Source organism: Myotis brandtii, unplaced genomic scaffold (assembly GCF_000412655.1).
Source record: "Myotis brandtii unplaced genomic scaffold, ASM41265v1 scaffold32, whole genome shotgun sequence".
NCBI classification, from domain to species: Eukaryota; Metazoa; Chordata; class Mammalia; order Chiroptera; family Vespertilionidae; genus Myotis; species Myotis brandtii.
Genome location: NW_005362269.1, coordinates 6715344 through 6734539, shown reverse-complemented (window position 1 = coordinate 6734539; position 19196 = coordinate 6715344). Strand labels below are relative to the sequence as shown.

The window sequence follows — 19196 nt, the reverse complement described above, 5'->3', positions numbered from 1 at the left end:
GGAGCGTGAAGTTTAAAATACAAACTCTTTTAAGCATAAAATAGCAGTTCTGTGCTGAGGCTTATATTAATAGATGCTTTGTCCTGTCTCTTAGTGATAACTCATTGCTAGCTCTATGGCCATTTCTTAGTCATAAAGTTATTTCTGCCTTGCTGTATATTTATGTCTTCAAAATCTTCATTTCAGTTTCTACTCTGTGGGTCAGATAGGTTGCTAATACTGTAAAGTTCTGCAACAATGAAAGAGATGTGGGTATTATGCCAGTCTAAGGGGTCATATAAAGAATATCTTCAAATTAAAAATAAAACCTACTGGCAGAAAAATAACCATGTGTGTTAAATGTTTTACATATATCATTTCATTTCATCTCTAAATACATAGGAACTACCTTTCAGAAGAAGAAACTGAGACACAGAGTGGGTGACTTGTCCAGGGATCAGAGACAATATCTGGGTCCTATTAATTTCCTCATAAATTGTTGATCAGTATTAACTTGCTTTTACACAAAATTAGCCATAAAAGATAAAGCTGATTATGCAAATACATAAATGTGCAATATTTTCCTCTGGCGTGGCCTTGGATTTTAGAACAGTTCCTAGAGTCAAGGCCCATTTTAATTTCTGAAAATGGGTTCTTTTACTTGGTATTGCTAACCACTGAAGTAGTAAGGAAAGGGAGGTAGTTGTACCGTTTCTTCCTCCCACAGGTCATGATTTAGTTGTGTACATCAGGATGTTTTTCTTGGCTTATTTCATTCATATCGTTTTCCTTGCACATCTGTTATATAAACTATAAAACTTATTCTTTGAAAAGTTGCCAGTTTAAGTCACACTTAATAGTGATCAAGAGGTCGGTATCTTTTGGGAAAAAGAATTAAATGACAGACTTTGAGGGGCAGAAATCCAACTACCATCCTGGTTTAAGTTTTTTTTTGTTTTGTTTTAGATCAATTCTTATATTTTTTGAGTCATTGAAATAATTATATGTGATTCCTAGTGTTTCCCAAAAGACTTCATGTTAGACTATACACATTTAGTGACCTTTTATGTAAAATGAGGTATTTTAGTTACTGCTTCTATATGTTTTTATCTTTTCAGTGGTCAATTTACATATACATTCTACTATGGTACATAGTTTGCCATTTGAAACTAAATTTGGGTTGTTGACTTCTTAATGATTATTTAAAAAAATATTTTTATTGATTTCAGACAGGAAGGGAGAGGGAGAGAGAGATAGAAACATCAATGATGAGAGAGAATCATTGATTGGCTACCTCCTGCAAGCCTCGAACTGGGGATCGAGCCCACAACCCGGGCATGTGCCCTGACTGGGAATCGAACCGTGACCTCCTGGTTCAATCACTGAGCCACGCTGGACAGGCTGTAATCCTTCTTGACCTTGAATTCTACATAAACCATAAAATAATGATTTTCTGTGTTTTCTTGGGAAATCTATATATATATATAAAAACCAAGCAACCGGAACGGCGGAATGACTGGAATGACTGGTCGCTATGAGGGACACTGCGGTGGCCAACTGCCTGATGGGGGCCCCGATTGGCCCCCCCAACCTCCTGTGGCCCCTACCCTGGCCAGCCTGGCCCCTGATTGGCCTCCCCATCCCTGATTGGGGTGTGGCCGGCCAGGCAACCACCCGCAGCCCCTCCCCTCAGCCAGCCCGGCCCTGATTGGTCCCCATGGGGCGGGCTGGCCGGACCCCACCTGTGCCTGAATCCGTGCACTGGGCCTCTAGTAAATTCATAAGTTTTATTCTGTTACATTTTAGCACAATTTTGTACTTAAGTGATGAACATAATCAGTTTTTGTGACTCTCAGAAGTTTCAGATGTGTATAGTTAGTTTGGGCCCATGCAAACTGATATTGAATTAGTACTGGAAGTTTTCCTGGAATGTTAGATGAACTCTTCTGTAAGCAAGGGACTGAGTACTTATTTCTTTAATGCACAATTTGAAATTGTGTGGATTTGGAATGTTGGTTTTTAAGCTTGAAATATTTAGATAAAGATATCATTTGGGAATACGTACAGATAATCTACAATGGCTATTTTTAGAGATTAGAAGAGAAAGTATGTTATAAATACTAGTAGGTTAATGTTAGTTACTGTAAAAGTTTTTAGATTAAATTTTTTATGTTACATTTCCTATGAAACTGTTCACCTTTCTAAAATACAGTAGATTCTTGATAGATTTTTCTGTTCAAAGTTTTAACTTTTTAAAACATCTAGAAAATTCATAAAAGAAAATAATATATAACTTTGTTATGATCCAGATTTGACTTGCATGTGTGGAAACAGGCCACCTAGCTAAGCTAGTCATAGGCATCTACCTCACAGCTTTGTTGTGCTCCAGTTCTAGGACTGTGGTGAGAATTTAACTTCTTTGTGAAAAACAAAGAAAGCCAACCTCCAGTACTAGTAGTGAACCTGGCAGAGCCTAAGAAAATGATGATTCACAGATAGAAAATAGAAGCTTTACATATACTTAGAGAGGAGCACCAGGTTTGGTGGTACCTTGGGTTAATGACACAGTCAAATCTATACAAACTCAATAAAAAGTTTATGAAAAGTGCTCTCCATGCAAAAGTTCTTACCTGAAAAATAAAACTTGGTGAATTTAAATATTGGTTTCCCTTTGCTGAATAAGTCTAGTACGCACAGGATACTTTAACTCTTGTTTGAATCTGGGAGATTGGAGTCTGTACAAACATTTTCATTTTCATAACTTTGAAGATACACAAAGGTGTTAAGGTAGTCTTTCAAGAATGTTAGGGGCTTATTTTTATAGTTTTTTTCTACCTGCAGAGTAGTGTTGGTGTTTAATTTGCTCCCCACCCATCCCCAAAGCCCTGAAAAATAAGTACTTTTATAGAAAAGAGTTTTATAGAATTTATCTTTCTACGTTATCTGTAAGTAACACAAGTGCAGTCTAAAATTTTGAGTTAAGATTATAGGATTAACCCTTGCTTACAGAAGAGTTCATCTAAAATTCCAGGAAAACTTCCAGTACTAATTCAATAACAGTTTGCACAGGCCCAAACTAACTAGACACATCTGAAACTTCTGAGTCCCATATCAGTCAACAATGTTCAGTAATAGGAAAACATCAAGAATGATTAAAATTCTGTAGTTTACTTCTCCAACCCCATGATAATACTGGACTGAATTATTACTGAAGTTGAAGCCCATCATTGGTCTGAATGGATCAAAGAATTCGGTAGTAGACTTAATGTGAGAATGGCTTTTGGCTTAGAAAAGAGTATGCAGTCCTCCATTTTCTTACAGCTTAAGTCAATTGGGTATTTCAAAAATAGTTAACATTAACTAGGGGTAGTTTTCTATTGTCTTATATCATTATGGGAGGGAACAATTGACATGGTGTTTTGAACATTAATACAACATCTTCACAACATCTTCTGTGGTTTTAATGTCATATACTAGTAGGCAGGCAGCTTAAGTTTGACTTAGGCAGTTTTTCTGTTTGTACCATGTTTTTAAAATGTTTTATGTATCTAGTCATTGTGTCTAATTTGCTCTTTGAGTATCTAGACTTATTCTTGATCCTTAAAAAGGACTATGGGACTCCCCTCCTCCCTCAACAAAACCTGTCAGTAAGTAAACTGCTCTACAGTGTTTATTTGTATTTAATTTAGTTTTGTTTTTTGACTGATAGCTAAAGGATGAGGTATAATATTTCAGTGCAAATTCATGTTTCAGCATTTGGCATTTTAATGTTCTCTTTTGAAAAGTGAAGAGGAAAACAGAAGGTGCATAATCCTTTATGTAAATAGGTGAAGTCATAAATAATATGCACATGAGCTTCCCACATAAAAGATATGTGATTTTTAAGTTATCAGATTACTCTTTTCTGAAGTCGTGTACTGCAGGAGAATGGAAAAGGCAGCCTCATACTTTAAATATCTTTAATTTCAGTTTTCCCCTTTTTCTTTGCCCTACTTTTAAGAGGAAGAGGGTACATTGGTTTCCTCCTTTTCAGTTGAATAGTTTGTATTTAATATTTACTAAAGCCAAAGAAAATATAATTTCCATGACTTAGAATGTATTTTTTAGGTCTTTTGAAATATTAAATCAGCATTTAGTTCTTTTAGTATCACAGTTTGTGATGTTATCTTATATATTAATTAGTAGGCTGTTCATGTAGGTCAGCTAATATTAGTAATTCTCTGATTTTTAAGGCATAATGGCACAATAGAAAATGGGCTTTGGAATTAGAAAACCTAACAAAGTTTGAACATCTATTGCCACTTACCAATCATGTGATCCTGAGTGAGTTTCTTAACTTCTTTACTAAGGCGTTGTTATAAATATAATATTTTCCCTCTCTCCTTATTCATTTTTTTTTTTTAAGAAGAAGAGGCTGTAGTTTTATTCTTGTCTTAGCATGGTGGCAGTTTTATAACTAAGCTACTATATAATCAAATATGATAACATTTGCTTCAGTAGCATTGATTCTTCTATTGAACCACTGCTTGTGTTAAGACAGTTTCCATTGTTTTGTGTTGCATTTTCAGATCAAGAAAATACTTTTTTTTTTTTTTTTTGATGGATAGCAAATATCCAGCCAAGAGGTTGAATCAGCTTTTCCACCTCCCTCACACCATTTCTGTACAGCCTCACATTTTCTGCTAACAACAAAAACTATGTTTGTTCAGTTTGGGAGTACTGGAGTTCTTATTATTGACCATAAATTTGATGTTCTTTACAGAACTATAATAACATATAACTTGGTTTTAAAATATGAGTATTGAATCTATAAAATGTTCAGCTTGCAAATAAGGATAACATGGCGAAGACCCTTTCCTGATGAAAAATGAATATCACAGGGCCCATTATTAAGCTTTTAGAGCGGGTATTCTTAAAACTACTTCCCTAATGTTTTGGCTAGAAAGATTATTTTAAAAATAAAGGGTTTACCCCCAAAATGCATACACACTTTAAGAGCTAGTAGCTCAATTTTGAAAATGAAATGTATTTTAATAAACACTGCCTTTATAATTATTCAAAGTGTGTATACATTTGGGGGGATACCCTATATAACAAATTTTCCTGGCTTGAGTGATTTGTTACCTCAGAAAACTTTCTTCATTATTCATTTTATAGATGTTTTATTATTTTTAAAAGTTTTTTTTTTAAAGATTGATACTTTACAGGGAGCATAATAATTTTACCTAAATCATAAAAGTATCATCTGACTCTTTGTGGCATTGAGATTAAAAGTAACTTTTTTTTAAAAATATATTTTATTGATTTTTTACAGAGAGGAAGGGAGAGGAATAGAGAGTTAGAAACATCGATGAGAGAGAAACATTGATCAGCTGCCTCCCGAACACCCCCCACTGGGGATGTGTCTGCAACCAAGGTACATGCCCTTGACGGGAACCGAACCTGGGACCCCCCTAGTCCGAAGGCCGACGCTCCATCCACTGAACCAAACCCGCCAGGGCTTAAAAGTAACTTTTAAATATAGGCTTTATTTTCAGGAATCATTCTTCCCTAATATATAGTTTTTAAAAATAATTTTTAATACCAATAGTAGGTACTTAAATTATTTCCTGTAGTTTTACATACATAGAACTTGATTTGTATATATATTTTAGTACATATACATATATTTTAGTTAGTAAAAGTAAACATTAGAAATATAAATAATACTTCCACTCATGTGGTCTATCATGATGCTTATTTCCCTTTACAGAGTTAAAGTGTAGCTAATGATATATTATTTGATTTATATTTTTAATGATATTTAATAATTTCCTCTGATTACAGTATGTTCATGGGGTAATTTTGGAAAATTCAGGAAAGTTGTAAGAAAAACATACTATTATTTAAAACCATTATTTTGAGCTGTCTTTGTCTTTTGCTGCCTATGTTTTCTGTTTGTCTGACCCTCTGTGTCTTAAGTGTGGATGTGAGTATGCATGTATACGATAAAATAGAAGTTTAAAGATCCAAAAGAAAATACTGCTAAATATTTTCCTGACCTTGGAGTGAATGAAGTATTTGTAATAAATTTAAAACAAAAAGAAAAAACTATATTAGAAATGTAGACACATTTGAATCCATCTTTAAAAAATAAGTAAAATTAAAAAGGCAAGCTGGAAAAAATATTTCTTATATCATTCCGTTTTAATTTCCTTATTCCTTTGTTAGTAGTTAGTACTGTATTACACTTATACTTTACTTTTCCTCTAGTGTATAGTTTTGTTTTAATAAAGCCTATTTTTGAACTTTTGACAGAAAAAATATAAATGACTATACAAATATTTTTCTTACCATTTTATTGATTTTTCTTAATGCAGATTAGAAGCATTGACCATCTGTAAGTAAAAGCCCATTTTAGCTTTTACTTTCAACCAATTTTTGCCTCTAAAATCTGGACTCAAACTGTTGTCAAGTAAAGTAACTTGATATTTTATCATTAGTGAATGGTGAAATAAGCAGAAAATGGGGAATAAAGGGGAAGGCTAAAGTGAACATTAATAATTTACAGATTGAGGAATCAACCCTCAACTAATTGAACTTTGTCTATGTTCACACAGCCATGAAGCATGTGTATAGAGCTTGAGGATGGTAAGTTTTAGCAGTTGGCATTAAAGATCCAGTGAGTGAGAGGTGCTGGGTTGTCTGGAGTTAAGTATACTCACTGGGGACTCTTAATTTTGTCCTACCTATTTACTAGGGTTTGTGAGGAACAAAAGTAAACTGTAAAAGAACTGTGGAAGCAATTAGTAGTTTTACAAATATAAGTAATGATTTTAATTGTGGATTTTATCCTTGGAAAAAACAATTGTTCAGTATTGCTTAAAGGTAAAATCTTTTTTTTTTTTTTAATATATTTTATTGATTTTTTACAGAGAGGAAGGGAGAGGGATAGAGAGTTAGAAACATCAATGAGAGAGAAACATCTATCAGCTGCCTCCTGCACATCTCCTACTGGGGATGTGCCCGCAACCCAGGTACATGCCCTTGACCGGAATCGAACCTGGGACCTTTCAGTCCGCAGGCTGACGCTCTATCCACTGAGCCAAACCGGTTTCGGCAAGGTAAAATCTTCAGGACATGATTAGCTTATATTCTTTACTGGTAATCTATATATATATAAAAGGCTAATATGCTAAGTGTCTCTCCTATCGTCCGACCGGTTGCTATGACGCACACTGATCACCAGGGGGCAGACACTCAACGCAGGAGCTGCCGAGCTGCAGTGACTTGGCAGCTGTGGTTCTCGGGTGACACACCCTGAAACCAGAGAGGAGGGAGCCTGATTCTTCGCGGGGTCACGTGATTCCACCTTCGGCCATGGGTTATGTTGTTGCTGGAGCACTGTTGGCCCCGAATCTGATTTACTGCACACTTGCGTTTGCATTCCACAACCTGTACAACAGCAACTTTGCAGAGTGCCCTCTCGCACTCTGGGACTCCTCGGGGGATGTCGGAGAGCCAGTTTTGGCCAGGCCGAGGGACCCCACCTGGTGGAGGGACCCTGCTCACTCACAGATGCTGGGAAGGGACTGCAGGAGGTTGGCTCCAGGGCGTGTCTGGCCCATCTCACCCACCTTCTAATTAATTTCCTTTCAGTGGGCACGAATCAGTGCACCAGGTCACTAGTTTCTTATAATTTTGTTTGCAGAATAGATCAGAGACCTTTGTCTGAATTTTATGTTTTAAAAAACTGATGAGAGAGCCCCCTCTAGTGTCTGAAATATCCATTTTAAAACATTTGTGTCAATCATGGGAAGTTTAGGGAATAAATTAGCTGCTTTTTCCTTTCACATCTGGACATAATTTTTTTTAACTTTTCTTTTTGGAGGGAGGGAGGGTTTTTCCTTTTTTTAAAAGGTCACTGGAATTATGGGTAGGGTGTGGATTGAGGGCAATAGAAAACATGGGAAAGGAAAGATCAAAATGCCATTTCTACCTTTTTAGAAATAGTTATTTTTGAATGACCTGGAAAAAGGCCAAACTATACAGTTTTGTTTTGTTTTAGTTTACATTTGTTGCTGAATTGAGTGAGTCTTAAAAATACTTTGTTTTGAAATTCTTTGTGATCAGATCTCATCTTAAGAGAATTCTTTCCAGTTTCTGAAAGCAAGTTTTATTGGAAAATGACTTTAAAATAGAGCCTGCTTGTCTTCATGGAAGTGTTCTCATTTTGTTATTTTTTGTTGTTATTGTTGCCATATCTTTCTGTGGATATACCTTATAACGATATTGTACGTCTGTTTTAATGGCAAGTTGTCATTTTACATAGTTCCCATTGTTTTTTGAATCAAGGAAATAAGGAGATTCTTAAATTCTTGGCTCTCTGCCACCTCTCCTTCTAAACACACAATATTCAAACCCACAGGCCTTCAGCTAAGAATTTTGTGAAGGGTTACGGAAACAGGACCTTTCTCATTTGACCCATGGGCTTTTGTAGCTTGAACAAGGAAAGCAGTGTTCTGAAAGCAACAGCATTTATGAAGGCTCTAGTGAAAATATTTCAGGAGTATGGACTAAGAGATTAACTTCTTTCATCTTATTCTCAAATTAAACAATGCAAACAGATTTCAAGTGCATTCTTGGTAATGAAATGCTTGGATGAACTATAATCCTAATTGCTATTGTTCATTCCCACAGCTGAATTTTGACACTTTTAACTGCCTAAGCCACACATTCTTCAGCCAGTAGGACAAACAAAAGCATTCTGAAATCAATCATTTTGTGGCATCTTAAATTGCAAATCTGTCATTGGCTGCCTTGATTTTATTTTGGTTCCATTGTTGACAAAATTAGGAAAAAATATGATTATTCTCTTTATACATAAAATTATTATCAATAGAATCATTAGTGAATTTTTATGTAAATTCACTCATTAATAGTATTAAATTTTAAAGGAGGCAGTGGAGATTGTATTTTATTTTAACCCCAGGGAAATAATTTGTATTTATTTTATCATACTAATTAATATTTTCCAAGATTTAAAAGAAAATAATAGTGTTTTGCTTTTCTTCCTTAGTAGAACAGTATTTTGAATGTAAATCTAGAAGTCAGGTTTATTCTGTGATTTGGCAAGTCATAATTATATGCATAATGGTTCCTTTAAAATTTGACCCAAAACTGTTTATAACTAGTCTATTCCTTCAAAATAAATTGAAGTGTTTTCAGTAAATCTGAAATTTATATTTTTTTGTGTTCGAGAAAGATTCAGTTGCCAATTTTAATCAAACCTTTCTTATTTTAAAAGTAAATTTGTTTGATGGCTGAAAAACTATACAGCAAAAGTTGGATCTATTTAAGGAATAGTTACCAAATTCTGATTTCTCATTATTTCTAAGAATTAATTTTAAGTGGGAGATTTGAATTACCATATTCATTGTCATCTATTGTAACAATTGTTTAGTAACAATTGGAACTTTAGATGTCAAATTAATGGTGGTATAGTGTGTCACATTTTCAGAGTATTTCTTTGCTCCTCAGCATATGTTTGAATTCTTAAATCCGTATAAGTATGTGAAATTGCTTTAAATATCAAGCAGTTTTGCCATCTGATGTTTTAAATTTAAGGTACTCTTTAAAGTTAATCATTTTTTATAAAAATATTTAATATTTTAAAATTCTAATAGGTGATTATTATCTTTAAGAATAAAAGCATAATAGCTAACATATTAAGGACTTCCTATATGTCAGACACTGTGCTAATAATTAAGTACCATTTGACATGCTCCCTTTGAATTAGTAATCTTATTCTAATTTTGCATTTGAAGAAGCTGAGTTAGAAAGAATTAAAATAGTTTTGTCAAGGTTACAAAGTGATTGGAATGAGATTTTTCTGACTCCTAGAAGCCATGTTCTTGACCACTGCTGAAGTCTAAGTGAAAGTTAAATGATTATCATACAATCTCCTGATGGAACATCCTGTAGCCATTAAAAGTGTGGGTTACAGTGACTATATAGTGAGGTTCAAAATGTATATGATAAGTTAAAAAGATTAAGTGTTTACAGTTAAATGTTCAAAGTGGTCCTAAACATTTTTTGGAGTGTTTTATTTGTTACTGCTTTTTAAAAAAAAAATAAATGTTCAGCTGTTATATAATTTTGTCAATTAATTTCCAGAATTTCTGTAAGCCAGAAATTTCAGACTGCATGTAAACCAGTTCTAGTCAGGAAACTGACAACTTCAGTTTATAATAAACTCTATCATGTTCAATTTTCTTTTTAATTTGACCCAAAACCATTTTTTACTAGACTTATGCCAGTTCTAATATAATCTATTATCAGTATCCTTGAAGAGTAATGGAATAGTAAAATCTTCTTAAAGATAACTTAAATGTGCTATATAGTGTCCTCAGGGTAGCTTGTGCATAGAAGGTATTTTCTTTTCCACCCTGTAGAGGTATCTCATTAGGACACCCAGTAGTGTCATTATTAAGTTTTCATGTGTTTCTCACATTTTGATGCTAATCTTTGTGCGTATGTGCGTGCATTTTTTTTCCTTTGCAGCACCAATGTGGTTATGAATTATTCAGAGATCGAGTCTAAGGTTCGAGAAGCAACGAATGATGATCCTTGGGGACCTTCTGGGCAACTCATGGGAGAGATTGCCAAGTAAGTTATAATTTGACTCAGCAGTGCAGAAAGAATGCAAGTATCTTTACACAGAAATGTGAAATTTGCTTTCAGCTTTAAGTCGTTTAGCTGCCAGATAGAAATTTTGCATAATCATTCAAATATTAATGGAGGAAGTTTTTTTATACCGGATCCATTCCCTTTAAAAATTAGCTCAAAAAAGTAAAGCAAAAATTTTTGTCAATGAAGTTTAAAGACTTACTGTAACTTACCATGTAAAAGTTTGACATGTGTATAAAATAACTTGAAATAACTTATGAACGTTTGAAGACTTGTAAAATATAGTATTAGTTATTGGGGTTTATAAATGTACTAGATATTATACAAAATATAGGAAAAACACTTTTAAGGAAGCATATCATTAAATTTTTTTAATTAAGCTTAACTTTTTTAAGGCTCTTTAGGAAAACATAGCAACTTAGAACAAGCCTGCCATCTACTGTCAAAATTAACATATTGCAAGGAAAATTATTCTCTTTCCAGGGCTACATTTATGTATGAACAATTTCCAGAACTTATGAATATGCTTTGGTCACGAATGTTAAAAGACAACAAAAAAAATTGGAGAAGAGTTTATAAGGTATGGGCATTAGTCTGTTTTTATTACTTAACATGTTTAAAAAGAATGCTTGAAATTTTAAGGTGTATATTCATAAGTGACAGTAAATCCTAGAATATCCTAAAACAGGTATTTGTGTTCTGTTTTCTAGTTACCATGAACAACTATTCTTAAAATGTTTTAAAATAATATTAATACTACTTCTAAATGTTGAATTTTTTTATTTTATAGGTTAAAATTTTTCCAACTAAAAACATTTATGCATATCAGAAGTAATGAATCTATAGTAGTATGCATATTTAGTGTATGAGCAATTAAGATGAAAACCTTAGTCTAATATGGTTTGTCATCTCTACATAAAATTTTGCCTAATTTATAACAGTATTATTATATTCTGCACCAAAAATGTTAGTTTAAAATAAAGTTAGAGAACCTGTTTTGATCTCCTAATATAATCTAGAATATTAAGACAAGATAGTCATCTCTTCTTCCTTTCCCACCATATTTTCTTGCTTCTTGGAATAAGTTCTAATATGCTTTCTAAAACGGTGTATAATATTTATATTTGAAATTTTGAAAACAATATTTCTGGCTTTCAGGATTGGAAAACAAGGTTTTAGTTACTTGTTTTGTATGCTGTTTGTTTCTGAAAACATTCACTGTCATTTCCTCAACTTGTACAGTAGTTGTGATAAAATAGTTAAAATTTTTGTAAATTAAATTTTTTAAATTAGAGTTAAAAATAATCTTGTGTAAACTACTTTTTAGGGGGCACATCTGTAATACTCTCAACAATAAAGAAAAAATAAATAAAAACACAAAATAATAAAAAAATAAATCAAGAATAGTTCCTGGTAGAGGGAGGGTTTTTACCACTCAATTTTGCCAACTTAGCTAAATTTTTATAGATCTTACCTTTATTTGAGGTTTGTTTCAAGCAAAGTTAAGATCAAAATGCACAATTCACTTCTTTTAATGTAACTGTGCAGCATTCACCACTATCTAATACCAGAACATTTTCATCACCTCAAAAAGAAACCTCATAAACGTTTTTTTTCCTCTTTATTTGTTGGCAGCAAGTGTTTGAAACAAAAGCCATATTATTAACCCCCAAAATTAAATTTTATCTGTTGAAAATGCTGTGGGATCTTATAATTACTATATAGTTGTTCTCTTTAAACTAACGCTCTAACTAATCACACTTCCATAATGCCCAGATGAAAAATAAAAACTGAGCCAGCTTTCTGAAAGTTTAGTATTCATTTATATCATACATTCAAATATTTCTTAACATCTGAATTTTATTTTTAATCTTCTGACACATGGTATTCAGTGGATAGTGCTTGGTATAAGGGGAACTTCAAATTGATAAGTTTTAGATTGTATATAGTTAAATATACGTAAAGAGTTTCCTATCCCCTCATGAAGATTATTTATTTGCTAATGTCGGGATTATTTTTTTTAACCATTTACCAAAGCTCTACCAGTATTTATTTTGTTAAATCATTTGGTGCGTTTTATTTTTACAGTCATTGCTGCTCCTAGCTTACCTCATAAGGAATGGATCAGAGCGTGTTGTTACAAGTGCCAGAGAACACATTTATGATTTGCGATCCCTGGAAAATTACCACTTTGTAGGTGAGCAATAGAAAAACCTTATAAGCAAATTAAAACAGTAGTTGGAGTTGTCAGTCACCTGAACCAGCTTAGAAGCTTCTCCTCTCTAATTAGAATGTGACTGTTGCTGGTTGTGTGACGAGTGCAGAATCCAAGACGTGGGGCCCAAGAGTATTAATTAGTGAAGACAAGAACTTGCAGAAAAGACTGGCTAATAACAACAGAACCAACACAACATGAGTGTTCGGGTTTATATTAAAATATGCACTGGAGACTGGTCCCCTGTGGTGTCCATAAAGGAATAGCTTTAATCAGATGGGAAGAAAAGGTTAGAGCTCCAAAACACACACATCTGTTTGAAGCTGGGGATTTTTTTCCTCCACCAAATAATATTTACTGTGCAAAGGCAGCAAGGCCAGAGTGTGTTTTGAATGTGAAAGAAGATACAGAATGAACCACATTTCATTTTGTAGTGTACCCCAGTTGAAAGCACTTTAAAATTCTGTTTTTCAGCTATACTAAATTCTGGTAATTAGTGTTTTCAAACTTGTATTGGGAAAACCAAGGAATTGGGGTGGCTACTTTTCAGTCATTAATTGTGAGTTTTAATGACTGAAATGAGTTTTGCTTTTTGTTTTGTTAAAATACTATCGAAAAAGAAAATAACATTTATGGATATAAGTCCATTTCATATGGTCATTATTAGTAATCCTTCTTAGTGGATCTTTAATTGATCTTGCATAGCATTATTATCTCTGGTCCTTTATAGTTCACCTTTACAGGCTCTTAACAAACCAAATTTGCATCTCAAACCTTAGAATTTGCTGATGAGGAAATGACAAATTTTAACAACACATTTTGCCTCTTTTAAAATATTGAAGTTAGTTTTTTATGTTGAAATTTTCATGCCTGTTTTTTGTATTAAAGAATTCGATACAGATTAACTAAATTCTTAAGGTTTTGTTTCTCCCTTACCATCCTCACAGATGAGCATGGCAAGGATCAAGGTATAAATATTCGCCAGAAGGTTAAAGAATTGGTTGAATTTGCCCAGGATGACGACAGGCTTCGTGAAGAGCGAAAGAAAGCAAAGAAGAACAAAGACAAATATGTTGGGGTTTCCTCAGACAGTGTTGGAGGATTCAGATACAGTGAGTATCAAAAACAGACTGGCACCTAAATATCAATTTAGCTTCTGGGGTGTATTTTAAGAATCATTGAAATATGAAAGACCAAAATGCTATTTTTTTAGGAATACATAGAATACTAAAGTATACATAATAGTCATTTCAGCTCCTATTACATGAATTTTAGGAATCTTTCTCTTTATTTTTTACTTTGGTGGATTCAAGAATATGATTTTAACCATTAATTGTTAAATGACTGCAATAAAACTATATGTCCTGCTCTCTTGGGATTATCATTCTTTAAAAAAAGGATTTCTCTAATTCACCATTTAGCGCATAAAAATACGAATTTTGATCAAGAGATGATCTTTCTAATTTGAAACCAATTTAGCTGTTTTGGGCCAAAAATAGATACTAATATTCCTATAAGTTAGTTCAGCCTCAGTTTTTTCCCTTCATTAGGCAGTGCATTAATTTGACATAGAAAAAGGTGACTGGCAGTACCATCAGTTTTCATCAGGCCTATCATTGTATTGTTCCTAACACATTTCAGAGCATCTAGAACATTCATCTCCTATGTTTATTTTATTTATTATTATCATTATTATTATTTTTATCCTCACCCGAGGATATGTTTATTGATTTTAGAGAAAGAGGGAGGGAGGAGGAGAGGGAAAGAGAAACATTGATGTGAGAGAAACATCACCCTGTTGCCTCCTGTATGCACCTTGACTGAGGTTTGAACCACCAACCTGGGAATATTTCCTGACCAGGAATCAAACCCGCAACCTTTTGGTGTGTACGGGACAACACTCCAACCAACTGAGCTACCTAGCAGAGCTCCCGTTTTTATTTTTAATGTAATCATATAGTTTGCCTAAAATAGATCACTAGGTGCTTGAAACATACAGAAAGTAGATCTTTCAGAGCATGTCTCTTTGGACTCGGCTCTACTGGAGCTCTGGTCACCCCTGGTCATTTTGTGGACACAGTGCTCTGTATACTTAACTGCATATTGGGGCTCTCCAACTCTCCCCACCCATATCTGAATTGTTTATATTTGGATTATATTGAGAAGTCATAACTCATCATTGGAACTGTGTGAAAACTTTCTATTTCTTGTCTTATGATTACCGACTAGGATAAAAGAATATTTTCACTCCTTTGCAACTCTGCTTTCTTGCCCACAAGAAAAAATACTGCACTTAACTAGCTGTTAGAGGATGTTTCTAACAGCAGAAAAATTTCTTTATGTCTCAGCATCAAAAGAGAATTTGTGAATCGGGAAAAAAATATTTATATTAAATAAATCATATAAATATGTTTTGGAGTTTTTATTTGTTTAGGGGAATAAGAAATTTTTAGATTATTTGCCTAAGTAATTTATTTTGTTCTTTAACTTTTTCAAACTAGCTATAGCAATTTAATGTGTTTTTTAGTAGAAATTGCTCTTTGCAACTTATTTCCTCATTCTACTTGCTTAGAATCCTCCTTTTTACCAGCACAAAGTAGAATTAGATAAATTTAGAAAATTGAATAAGTTTTCAGAGTCAGTCACAGTGAACTAATATACAGTATTTGCAGTGGAGATGAGTTGTACATCCTATCTATTTGCATCACATTCTTTTATAAATTATTTTCAGAGACCTAACTAATCAACTTTAACTATTTTATATGTGTGTTTGTTTGTTTTTTATTTTGACATCAGATAATATTCTGCCAATATCCAGTATCTTTGGCACACATTTAGTATGACGTCTACCACAATAATCAGTTTAGTTTTCATCTACTTTGATTTTTCTGGTAAAAAAAAAAATTTCAGCCTGGTTTATCACATTGTCATTGAAATGTACATTATTAGAAAAACCACCATTTTAATAAAACCATCCTGGTTTAAATTTAATAAGCTTTATTCATGTTTTGTTCAAGTTGGTGGTCACTTTCAGATTAGTTGACATATTTTAAAATCCTCAAGCTCTTACAGAAAATTTTGACTTTGCTGTTTTAGCAGACAACTCAGTAAATGGTTTTATTCAGTCTCCAAAGGACATATATGCCATCAGAACTTGTTAACCAAAGTTCAAAACAAAAGATCTCTTAGCCACATTTGTATTATTTTATTTCTCATTGCTCTTCCCCTTTTTCTCCAACCTGTCTTAATTTTCAACGTTTTCTTCTCTTTAACCTTGTGACTTCTCTGTACCTTCTATTCTTGTCTCAAGTTTGAGTTTGGATATGGACAGGGAAATGGAAAAGTTCCCTATAATGTTCATAATTCCTTTCTCTCCTTTGGACCCCAAGGTCAAGAACGAAAACAGATCTTGACATTTTGGGGTTTTTTGTTCACTGCCATGATCTATTCCCTTCACTCTCAAATTCACACTGAGGCTCCATAGGTTTTGCTAGTCCCAGCATATGTTTGTTCTGAACTGCTTGAGCATACTTCATGATTCCAGTCTGTGTAGCTTTTGGTAGTTAGAATATTTTTTTCTTGTTACTGTAATTAAAAGATGCTTTCTCGTGTCGTGAAGTCCATTGAGTTATATGTCTAGTTTGATACTAAGGAATGACATTTATGAGTCTTTTCAGCACATTGGGATATGTAGCATCCTATAGCTTGTGCTTTAGGAGACTTTGCCATCCAGTACTTTCCTAATAATTGAAAAATCCTTGAGAGACAGGAATGAAATATAATTAAGTGACTTTTGTGAAAACAGAAAGATTTCCATTTCTCCTTTGCTTATATAGCCTGTTGTGGTTCTTGTGTTTCCCTCTACTCCTTCCAGCAGCCTTTAAGAACTTCCTGACAGTGCTGTGCTATGCATTAAGGTCATGCAAGTTTTCATAAATAAAAGCTTTTGAATCTGCATTCCTGCCACCTAATGACTGGCAGTACATGCTGTGCCTTGCTGTAATTGTGTTGATTCAGCACTGTGGGAGCTTTCTGTTTTCCTTTGAAAACTATTTTATTATGAGGAAAAGCTTCAGAAATAAGAACTGTAGATACCTTCTGAATTTAATATCCTTAGAGTTGCTTCTCTTTTTAATGCTTATATAGGTGAAAGATATGATCCTGAACCCAAATCAAAATGGGATGAGGAGTGGGATAAAAACAAAAGTGCTTTTCCATTCAGTGATAAATTAGGTGAACTGAGTGATAAAATTGGAAGCACAATTGATGACACCATCAGCAAGTTCCGGAGGAAAGATAGAGAAGACTCTCCAGAAAGATGCAGGTATTAACACTTTGTATTCTGGGTCACTTGGAGAGGGTGCTAAAGTTATGCAGCTGGTTTTGTTATTGTTTTGTTTTGGGTGTTACCATTATTTGAGGTTCAGCTTTCCCCCCTAATATATTTAAGTTTTAGGTACCCAGAAAAATTGTGCATAAAGTACAAAGTTGCCATATTAACATACATAAAATTTCTACTGTCATTAACATCTCATATTAATATGGTTCATTTATTAATAATTGATAACCAATATTGATAAATTGTTAACTCTGTTGTTTGCATTAGGTTCACTGTGTTGTACAGTTGACAAATGTATAATATCCACCATTATAGAACCATATAGAATAGTTACCCTGCCCTAAAAATGCCCTATGCAAAAATATGGAATGATTTATGAATTTGCATGTCATCCTTGCACATGGGTCATGCTAACCTTCTCTGTATTATTCCAATACTAGTATGTTTGTTGCTGATGACTGGCTGTGCAGCTGTTTTTAAAATTCAAGGTCAAACATTATTTGAAATTTGTATTAACACACTTTCCATATTGTCTGTGTCCATTTATTTCTAAAGTTATCACATTTCCTATATGTTTTTATTGAGGCTATTTATTGGAATTACTTTTTTGCCAATAAGAACTTTCAGAGCTTATTTTCCATTTGGGCATCAGATTATCCAGAAATCTAAGATATTGCTGAGGGAAAACAAAGTTTATTATATTAAATTTAAAACTAGGGTTTGAAATTTGACTCTTCCTGTGACATTTCATTATGATTCTGTGCCAGTGTGTACCAGAAAAAAAAATTCCAAATGGATTTTTGGACTAAATGTTTTTGAGTATAGACCTATATTTTCACAAACTACATTTTCTAATAGTAGGGCATTTTTATTTAGATTTATATAGAGCAGTACTTGGAATAGCATTAATTTTTTTTCTACTTACCAATATAGCTATAATCTAGTTTTCCTTCTAGTTAAAAGAGCAATGTATGTTGAGCACTTCACTTGCAAAGCAGGTTTTATAAGATTTTTTAATCATTTGTATTTCTGATAGGCTAAAGAAAGGGTTTTTACCTTTACTGTATAGAAGTAAAACCTGAGGTCCATTAAGACTGTGTGGAACTTGCTTAAAATAACAATTAGTGATGGAAGCCTTCAAGTGACTTCTTATAACTAAGTACTATCTCTTTTTTTCCTTAAAATATATTAATAGTTCAGATTTAGGGGTCATCAAAAGAGGAAATATAATTTTGAAACTAGGGATTTTTTAAATATTTGTTTAGTGTTTCCATATATATTAAATCCCTGGAATACCTGTCTTTTTCAACACTGTTTCTAGAATATGTTCTTTGAAGAGCTAGAATTTATTTTTAGTGCTTTGAATATGTATATCTCTTTTATAACTACATTTCTAGCTCTTTAATACTGAAATAGTTACATATGGTAATAAATACTAAACTTTGGGAAATGGTGCCTACTTCAAATATTCTGTGCAATTTTTCTCTCATTAATGTTCTTGTGGCCTGTGTGTTTACATTTTTGTTTTGGTTTAGAAAACACAGAGGCCGTATATTCTATTGCTATTTCCTGAAGAAGTGTGGGAATCAGGTAGATAAGGTGGTTAGACATCAATGTATTCTGGTGTTAGTACTTTCCTTTGCCCTTCCATTCCCACATTCTTAGTTTTTCTTTCTGGGCTTTTGTCGTCTTATTCTTGTTTTTTTCTTTTTCTACCTTGATTTTTTTTCTATGTTGACTCTAAGACAGGATCTGCTAGAGTTCCTAACTCTTTTATATAGAGTATCCAAGTTTAAGAGTGAAAATACAGTGTGTATTTTTTATCATAGTAATTAAAGGGTACACCAGGGACTTTACATCTTGGAGTATTTGTAAGGAAAAGAGTAGATTTTTGGACAAAGTTGCATGTTACTCTGGCATATTACTAGAATTTCAAACTTCTTGGTTCATTATTAAATTCAGGAATTTTTGAACATAGATCAGATCTGAGGCTTC

General features: G+C 33.3%; 1 protein-coding gene across 5 annotated transcripts in view; it reads left to right on the top strand.

The window, feature by feature from the left end:
* The first annotated feature begins 10497 nt into the window (after positions 1 to 10497).
* CLINT1 (clathrin interactor 1) overlaps positions 10498 to 19196 on the top strand; it is a 29353-nt gene continuing 20654 nt past the window's right edge. For 3 of the 5 annotated variants that reach the window (XM_005870543.2, XM_005870544.2, XM_014543160.1), the window contains exons 1-5: positions 10499 to 10626; positions 11131 to 11227; positions 12736 to 12844; positions 13810 to 13974; positions 17009 to 17186. In XM_005870543.2, coding sequence (XP_005870605.1) covers positions 10535 to 10626; positions 11131 to 11227; positions 12736 to 12844; positions 13810 to 13974; positions 17009 to 17186 — 641 coding nt within the window. In that variant the 5' untranslated portion in view covers positions 10499 to 10534. Of the gene's footprint in view, positions 10627 to 11110; positions 11228 to 12735; positions 12845 to 13809; positions 13975 to 17008; positions 17187 to 19196 lie in introns of all 5 variants that reach the window. The other 2 variants (XM_014543162.1, XM_014543161.1) reach the window with 2 other exon arrangements.